This window comes from Magallana gigas, chromosome 2 (assembly GCF_963853765.1).
Source record: "Magallana gigas chromosome 2, xbMagGiga1.1, whole genome shotgun sequence".
NCBI lineage: Eukaryota > Metazoa > Mollusca > Bivalvia > Ostreida > Ostreidae > Magallana > Magallana gigas.
Window position 1 is genome coordinate 41,711,362 of NC_088854.1, and position 9,290 is coordinate 41,720,651.

At 33.2% G+C, this 9,290-nt stretch overlaps 1 protein-coding gene across 7 annotated transcripts in view; it reads right to left on the reverse strand.

Annotated features, from left to right (window-relative positions):
• The window catches only part of LOC105333703 (ras GTPase-activating protein nGAP), a 58,946-nt gene extending 50,938 nt beyond the window's left edge, over positions 1-8,008 (reverse strand). For 4 of the 7 annotated variants that reach the window (XM_011436802.4, XM_011436801.4, XM_011436800.4 and 1 more), the window contains exon 1: positions 7,568-8,007. In XM_011436802.4, coding sequence (XP_011435104.3) covers positions 7,568-7,640 — 73 coding nt within the window. In that variant the 5' untranslated portion in view covers positions 7,641-8,007. Of the gene's footprint in view, positions 1-7,567 lie in introns of all 7 variants that reach the window. The other 3 variants (XM_020069500.3, XM_011436803.4, XM_011436799.4) reach the window with 2 other exon arrangements.
• Between the last annotated feature and the right edge of the window lie 1,282 nt (positions 8,009-9,290).

Sequence of the window (9,290 nt, forward strand, 5' to 3'; positions counted from 1 at the left end):
TAATCTTATTAGCCACAAGCTTTGCTTTAGTAAATTTCAATAATATAGCTGGACGCAAGACAAAAAGATACAATGATCGAAGAAAAAATAATGGAAAGCTCATTAATGTACTGTGTGGAATTTACTAACAATGTTTTGACCACCATGAAGAATGATAATAAAACTTTTACCAACTCTTAACTTAAATTGGCCCTAAAACTTTATTAAAAGTTCAATGTTTAAAAATTGACATATTTCCTTCACTGGCGCCATGTCCCTTGTATTCCAGTACAATAGTAAATAAATACATTTATATGTTTATTGTAAGTAAATCAAAATAAACTTTGATATCAATTTTAAGGAAATGTAAAATAAAAACAGGTGACATACTAGAAATAGAAATAAATGCACAATTTCTCATTCAATACATTTTCAGGACAAGTTTTGCAATTGAATTATTAATTATGCTTAAGAAAAATATTATTTACTTTATATATATCATCATTAAAATTATATCATATGTATTCTGATTTGAATTTTTCAATAATGAGTATCTATCATGTCACATACATGCATGTACATGTACTTGCAATTTCATTAAAATACCATTTTCAGAGAAAATCCATACCAGGCACATTCTTGGGTTATATAAAACAAAAATAATTTTGTTCTATCATTAGCAATCTTAGAAATGACTGATCTTCCCAGATACATAATTACTAACTCTGCAGCTAGCAAGATGAGGTAAAATTTTACTATTTATGGGTACACATATACATTGTACATGAATGTGTTTCTTTAAAGTATATATTTGAAGTTGCAAATTACTTATAATATTAATGTAATAAAAAACAGGCAGATTTTTTTTCTCTATTTTCATGTAAAACCTTGCAATAAGACAAATTTGCTATAAATCTCTCTCTCTCTCTCTCTCTCTCTCTCTCTCTCTCTCTGTTTTAATCTGTTTTGAATTTACATAACAAAATGAAAAAAGAGAAATAATTATCTAATTTAAATGTCAGAGACAATTAAGATGTTTTATTTGCGTTGTTGTGCTACATATTTTGCTTGCACTATTTATTTTCAATTCATAAGACCATATAAAATTTTAGTGTTTATATATGCACCTGATAATGATGTCTGCTACTCGATCTCTTGGGATCTGAATTATAGACAGCTTTTGCAACTTTGCGTAGTGCATTAAAGTACAAACAATCGGCATCTACATCTGATAAATTTATTTATACCCATAGATCAATGATTCTTTTGTGAGAATAATTGATCCGAAGATTTCTATACAGAGGTGTCATTAATCACCACTACATCCAATGGCTGTCACAGCTAGAACCGGGCAACATATTGTCCATGCATTGTCACTTCGCTGTCCATTCTCTCATTATATCTTTACCTTTACCAAGGTTGTTCATTATACAAGATCGGTACAAAACATGTTTACAACTTATCCCAATTTTTTTTTCATTAAATTTCCAATTACATGCATTCCCTCTTGTAACTGTACATCACTCTAGCCTATAAACAGGTAGTTATAGCCAACATATACAAGGGAGTCCATCATTTATTATGCTTTGCAAGTCAATTTCAGAAAGGATTAAGACTTTCATGATGCAATATTTCATTTCAAAAGAAGCATAAACCATCTCGATTTGCAATATCACATTTTACTCTGTCATTAAATCAAGATCATTTTGACAGAAGACTTTTGTGCATCTACAAAAACTTTTCTAATAATCTCAAAATACTCTGTCATTTTCAATGGCACACTAAAAGCGTGCACAGCCTTAAACTATAATCAGAAATCAATTACTGCATGCTGCATTTATAGAATATAATTCAGAAAATGGTAAAATAAATTTGTGTCTGCATGTACTTAGAACCATTTTAACAAGACCTTGGACATTCAGTAGGGCCTAGCTAGCTATCTAATTCTTGCGTCAAAACAAGTTAAAAATGACGCAGTTTTCAAGCAAAAATGCACCGATTGCATAGTCTTAGCTCAAAAGCCAGACAAATCTTGTTGATTTCAAAGAGCCATGGCTGAGTGGCCAGCAATGAAATAGACAGGCCTACCTCACATTGCTGTTTGACACAACTACCCAAAGTCCAAACTCTTGTTAAAATGGTTCTAGTTTTCAGGAATACATATAAGAAAAACAAAATACTAAGTTTGATATTTCAATTCATTATAAGCTTGTTTGCTATAAGCATGTTTTTTTGTAGAGTTTGTGATTCATTGTTTGATGTTTGACATCCCATTCAGATCGTTTTCATTCAAAATTACCCTTGTAAGCAGGGACCATCATTTTCAATTTGCCTAATATCATTTCATTGGGGAGCAATTTCTTTGACATATTGTCCAGCTTAATTTTGAATTCCATCATCTGATGACTTCAAACTCCTTATCAGAAGAAGTGTATGCATGCAGAAAAAAACTGGTAGGGATTTAGTTATACGAAAGATCAAAGTGTCCAAAGGCTAAAAAAGAAAATCCCATAATTGTGCTTGAATTCTTTGTATATACCGGTAATTACATGGTTTCAATCATACACACTTCTAATGACATTTCCATGTAGAGATAAAAATCAAAGGCTCAGATGTGATTTTTCTTACTTATTGGAAAATCCTTAAAAACTCTCAATCCATTTACCAGAACAAAGTATGTGTCTGCTACCCACAGGATATGTGCTAGACTTTTGCAGAACTTGCCTTCTATGACACATATATTTTAAGTGATTATAAAAATTCACAAACATGAAAGCAACTATTTTTGACCTGAATAATTTGCAATATACTTTAGACAGATCTATAAATATATGTCATCTTCCTGAAAAAAAATCTTTTCAGTTCAGAAAATCAGGATGAAACAAACTTAATCTCAAAATAGCAATATTAACTTGTCAGATCCTTGTAAAGCTTGCTAAATGCCAGTATGACACATTTTTTTTATTAGATGAAAGATAAAAAAACTTCCATACAGATCTACAAATATACAATTTTCCCCAAAGATCTGGAATCAATTAAAGGACTAGAGACAAGAGTCGCAGAGCGAGAGATCTGCGTGTAATTACAGCAGCTATTGCCTTTATGACAATAAAATCTGAATTAGAGGCCGGATAGTACTGGCAAAAGCGCCCTCTGTTCACAGATTAAAGACATTTCGTGTCCCCAAGGACAAAAAAGTGTAATCAACTTTTTGGTTACTGACAATAGGAAAACAAAAGAGTATTAAAAACTGGAGAGAGAGAGAGAGAGAGAGAGAGAGAGAGAGAGAGAGAGAGAGAGAGAGAGAGAGAGAGAGAGAGAGAACCTTTTGAATCAGTTTTTCAAAACCTGATGCAGCTAAACTGCAAGCTTCGAGATCAGTGTGGAACTTTGGGTAATTAGTTGATTATTTAATGCACATGCACTACATTTTAATCAATCAATATGAAAGGTAGGGCATGCATTGATGCACAGTATGATTGAGCACTTAGGTATTTTATATATTAATAATTTAGTACAGATCAAGCAAAAATAGAGCTTATAAAGAAATCCTAGCTAGCTGCTGAATTTTAAGTATTTGGAATATGGGGGAATCAATATTATACAAATATTGACTGGGGTTGAGGGCAACATTGATTATATTAGCCCCCGAGGGACGAAATATTGCCCGACGCGGAGCGGAGGGCAATATTTTCGTCCCAAGGGGGCTAATATAATCAATGTTGCCCGAAAACACAGTCAACATTTGTTTTGTTATATAAAGAAACAAACCAAAATTAAGAAAGTAATTAAAAACAGATCGCCATAATTTTCTCGGCTCAACAAGAATTCACGAATTCAATTCTGTACAAAGTTCATTTCCAAAATATCCTCAGCATCAAACGGTCACTGGTGATATTCTGCCGACCGAAAGAAATAATATACAGATGTTCTACCTGATTTTACTTCACAGTAATTCGCAAATCCTTATATCCGTTATGATAGCAAACCGTCGCATTGCGCGTCCGTTGTTTACTTGCCTTGACTGACTGTCTATTATGACGTCACCTTGTTTTGGAGTCGCGAAGAGTTATTTACGTCATCGTTTACGAATCAACTAATCAGAGGCGATTATTTGAAATAGAGGGAATGTTCTCTAGATATTATTCCTAGCCAGTCAATATCAAAAAAATATTGACCGGTCAATATTTTTCGGACGAGCTAATATTACAATTATTGACTATTCGTCTATATAGAGTTATATAGTGAGAATATACTACTGAATATAACAACATGAAATATCCAAGGTGAAAAAACAATTTCCTAAGAAAAATCCATTTCTTTAACTATCAGCAAATTTTGTTCATGCCACCATTGAAACACATCAAAAATGTGTTGAAACCAACTTTGAAACAAATTTACAACCATTAGTGTACAAAAACAAAAATCCCAGTAAAACAAATGAATCCATTTTATTTGCAGAACTGAGATCATTTGTGGTTATCTGAATTTCAGATCATACAAACTGGTGAAAAACATTTCTTTGAAATTGATTTTCAAGTGCATTGTGGTATAAATTTTTTTGTAACTACGCTTTTAACATTTTTGCCACACTTTTGAATGTATTAATAGTTTCTATCCATAGGTCAGATCAATCAGAAAAGGACAATAAATGCTCTTATTTGGATGAAAATGGCATCTTGTGTCCCAGGAGATGGCTTGGTAGGACTTCATTGTGGTTCAAGAGTTGATAGAAATCAAACTAATCATGTCGACAAAATCAACTACCAACTACGTACCCCACACGCTATGCTTCTGTGGCTAAATTAATCAAGAAATGAATTGAATGAGCTCTGGAACTTATCTTCAAATAGCGGTGAAGGTCTCTCTCTCTCTCTCTCTCTCTCTCTCTCTCTCTCTCTCTTTTTCTTTGTCTCTCTTTGTCTGTCTGTCTGTCTGTCTGTCTGTCTCTCTCTGTCTCTCTCTGTCTTTTTCTTTGTCTCTCTTTGTCTGTCTGTCTGTCTGTCTGTCTCTCTCTCTCTCTCTCTCTCTCTCTCTCTCTCTCTCTCTCTCTCTCTCTCTCTCTCTCAGACGAAAAGGAAAAATGGCTTTTTAAAATCATCATATCAGTATCTATTACCAGTAAACTGAATGAAACAAAAAGTAAATATTCTGACAGTGTACAATGTAGATAAGCTAAAGGGTCAAATAATTGCTTACAACATATATATGTATATACCTTTATATATAAAGATAAACTAATATAAAGTCAAATTGTTTATCTTCTATCATATCACAACTACTAAAAACATTTAACAAAACTGGATAGGAAAGTTATCTGTAATTGTCAAGTCATACTGTTACAGAAAAGCTTTCTAATGGGAGATGTTCATTAGAACTGATAGTAAAAAAATGTGGCAGACATACGCACATTCTTCTTTGAAGAATTTTTTAAAAATTTTTGTGTAAACACTGATTTTTATGAATTGTGCCGCTAAAAATCGTTGACCTGTTAATTAGGAAACGTTTCATCAATAGTATCTTTTTACAACTCCGCGATTTTCTGAGATTAGCAGTTTCCTGTTTAAAGAATCTTCTTGGTTTTATTTTAAAAAGACAGTATTAAAGAACACAATTCCCTTAAACAATGTTAAAAGCTCATTCACCGTAACTATTGTCTATTCTCTCAATAAATATTGGTACCTCAATATTGGGGGAATTATGGAACATATACCCTTTTACATGGGAGATAACTCTCATTAGGTTAAATGATTTAAACTCCCTTTGTGAAATTGCCCAGATAAAGACTAAATGGATGCAAAAATTGTTGCTATGCAGAAACTGTCTGCGTTATAACTGTAATTCAGACATTTTATAAAAAATCATTATGATCATTAAAGCAATATTTTATATAAGGAGTGTTGAGAAGGTTGAAGGACCTTAAGAGGTTTGAATCAACAGTGATGTTTTAGCTTATCAAAATACAGCAAAGGTACTTCAAATAATGGCATAATAATCATTGTTTCAGATAAATATTTATCACTATTTCCTGTTAGCTAGGTGCTCTGGATTTTTGCATTGCTATATACCAGCCCTGTCTCAATTTCAATGCATTTGTGTGTCGTCAATTACCAGGACGATTTCTCTTTAAAATTGGTCTTCATCTCAAATGTGTCATTCTGGTTATCACAAAATACAGTGAATACACTATAATGCGCAATACACATCCATGAAGTGTTGGAGACAGCGTGTACCATCCTGACACTGTTACCATCACAACATGTGATCAGTTTAGCAACCTCTTTATAAACATCAACATGTTACATGTGCGGAAACTAACAGATATCGTCTTCCTGTGTACTAGGACTAAATATAACAATTTATCCTTCCTGGAGAATCATTCTTGTGTAAAAATAACACATGCTACCTTTATCATCCTAAAATCATTCAGTGTTCAATATTTTAGTCAGAAATCTTGAACATCTGTGATCTTCAATGTTTGACAATGTCCATTATTTCTTTTAACATGAAGATTTTTATTAGAAAGCAAGTAAGAAGAAGGTGATTTATTAGAAATCGGAAGGTTGGCAAACAACTTGACCTCAATACCCACCCTGTGGGTGAGGGTTATTATGAGGACCTAAGGGGTCTGTCACCTCATGAGAAGATTCCATAAAACAGACGTTAAAGAACAAACAACGATAAGGGCCATGATGTGTCATCACTTTCTTCAAGGACTTAATACATCTTAATATTCTAACTCCACTTGATTTTGATTTGAAGATATAAAGAAAAATTTACTTGTTCAAATGTTCAAGAAATTAAAATTTTAGCTACCTGTAGAAATTTTTCTTTTTACTTGCAAAAGCACAAGTCTTTTACAATAGCTAGTCTCTCACTATTCAAACTTACCACCTATCATTATGAATATATACCATAGCTATTTGTGCCACCTAGAGTTCTGCATTTACAAACACTATATGCATACACATTATATGCATTATATAACATGATGTGATTGCACTTAACCCCTGTTACCTGAGTTAAGTAAACAAAAAAATCTTCAAGGTTTTATATTTATGAAGAGAACAATCTCTCTCTCTCTCTCTCTCTCTCTCTCTCTCTCTCTCTCTGATAAGACGTTTCCCTTTGAATTTAAAAAACAACAAATCTAAGTCGCCATCAATTTGTTAAATTTTAAAAAGCATATGTTTTTCCTGGTCTTTTTATCTTAATTGTGAATCATCTTGATTTGAAAAAAAAGGAAATACAGCTGCTCTCGATGTCTTTAGTTGGACAGGAAGTAATGTTTTCATGTTGCTCAGAGATCCAACAGTTTTTTTTTATTTAATTACTTTAGCGTAATTAATTAGCAAATACAGTCAACTCGCCATCACCGTGTAATGTTATAAACAAGGTTACTCTAAAGTTTCGTTTTTGTGAAACGAATTTTTTTTTTACAACTTTTAACGATAAGCAAGCTGTTGCATTTAATGTTCAGAGTAAGCATGGTAACACGTATATATATCGATGCTGCTACATCCTTGAATCAAAAAATCGTTTAAGTTTTAAAGAGGATTTTAAATAATGGGGGAAAAAGTGGACCTACCCCAGGTCATAAGCCATCCCTCGATTCTCTGGGGCCCTCCTCCACCATCAGAAAATCCAGTGTCATCCGACATTTCGGTTGCTATTTTTTTTCTCTCTTGCTCTCTCTCTCTTTCTCTCTTTATAAAATTTCTTTAGTTAAAAAAAACACTTGAAGATCGAACATAGACCGAACAACCACAGATCACCTCAAATTAGAATCCGTAAATTTAAAAAAAAAACATGTTTCCTGTAAACACAAATTTTTCCACTTTTCAAGCACACATCCGTCTATTTGCCCGCTGACGGTGAACACACATATAAAACCACGACAGTCCCTCTTCGCCTGTCACTCATTCCGCGTAGGCGAGATATAGATTGTAAAAATATTTCCACAGAGGTGTTCGATTATCTATTCACGTGCATTTTTTAATCGTTTGATGGCCACACGTTTTCTACAATCTTTTTTTCATTTTCTCTCTTTTATCGAATTGAAATCGATCAAAAGTTTAAAAAGTTATTTTTAAATGTGAATACGTGCGCCTACGGTTTTATCATTTTAGTAAACAACGGTGTTCCTGTGTTGTAATTCTTCCGCATTTTTAGACGTCAGGTTGACACGAATTATATAATATAGGTCATTAATCAGTAAACTACGCATGTCCCGAGTACCCTTGTATGTACCGGTAACGCTTAGTTCATCCTATAACGGGATATCCACTGATGTACATTGATTTTTACCTGTAGGTGCCACCTGGATGATCCCAGAATAAATCTGTGCAATTATACAACAAACACCCAATTTTTTATCCTTTCTGTTATATTTCTACAATATAATTCGCACGTGTATCCTTGTGATGGAAAATAATATAAAGGTTGTGTGCAGGCCGGTGGCGTTGTTTTTTGTTTGAAAGGGGGGGGGGGCCTTATCCAAAAAATCTTGACAAGAAAAAAAAGTCGAATTCGCATACTAGTATCATGAAAATCTTCATTCGTGTTAGGGGAAGCGGGCGTATATAATACCAAAAACTTCAATTTCACTGTTAATATTCTTTTATTTTTACTTCATTTTTCTTTACATGCACCCAAAACAATAGGGGAGCAAACTCCATTTTTTATAAGTAAATTTAAGAAAACTGTTTGCTGCGAGAAGTTGCAGGGGGGGGGGGGGTTATTATATATTTTATCTGGTCAGCGACATAAATGTAGATATAGTGTATCAATCGTTACATGTTCAATCAATATTCAATTTGGAAAATGATACTCTTACCGTTTCTTGAACTCTAGATAAACAAGTCACCATTTTTTTTCTTCGTTATTTCCCAAGCAAGTCAATATGTACTAAACACAAGAAACTGACACTTGACGTTTTGAAAGCCAAAAGTGAAGGGAAAAAATTTGGTCAATATTCTAACGAAAAGTTGGCTTTTGTTGTCTATATATAACACCCGTTTTTGCTTTATGTTCGAAAATATATGCTAAGTGCTATAACACCATGCATTAACCAAACTTTAAAGTCCTAATCCGTGCGGAGGGGGGTGTTTACTCGCAGTTTCAATTTTGATGTTAGTTTTTTATTTGCTTTCAGTAATTTCAGCCCCCGCCCTTACCTGGTCATCCCCCACAAATTGCCCACGATGCTACATGTAACGTACCTGTGATAAACAGTATACCAATGTACATTCTTTAATAATCTATTATTTATATAATGACAACACATATCTCAAGATTGTTTGATAATTGTC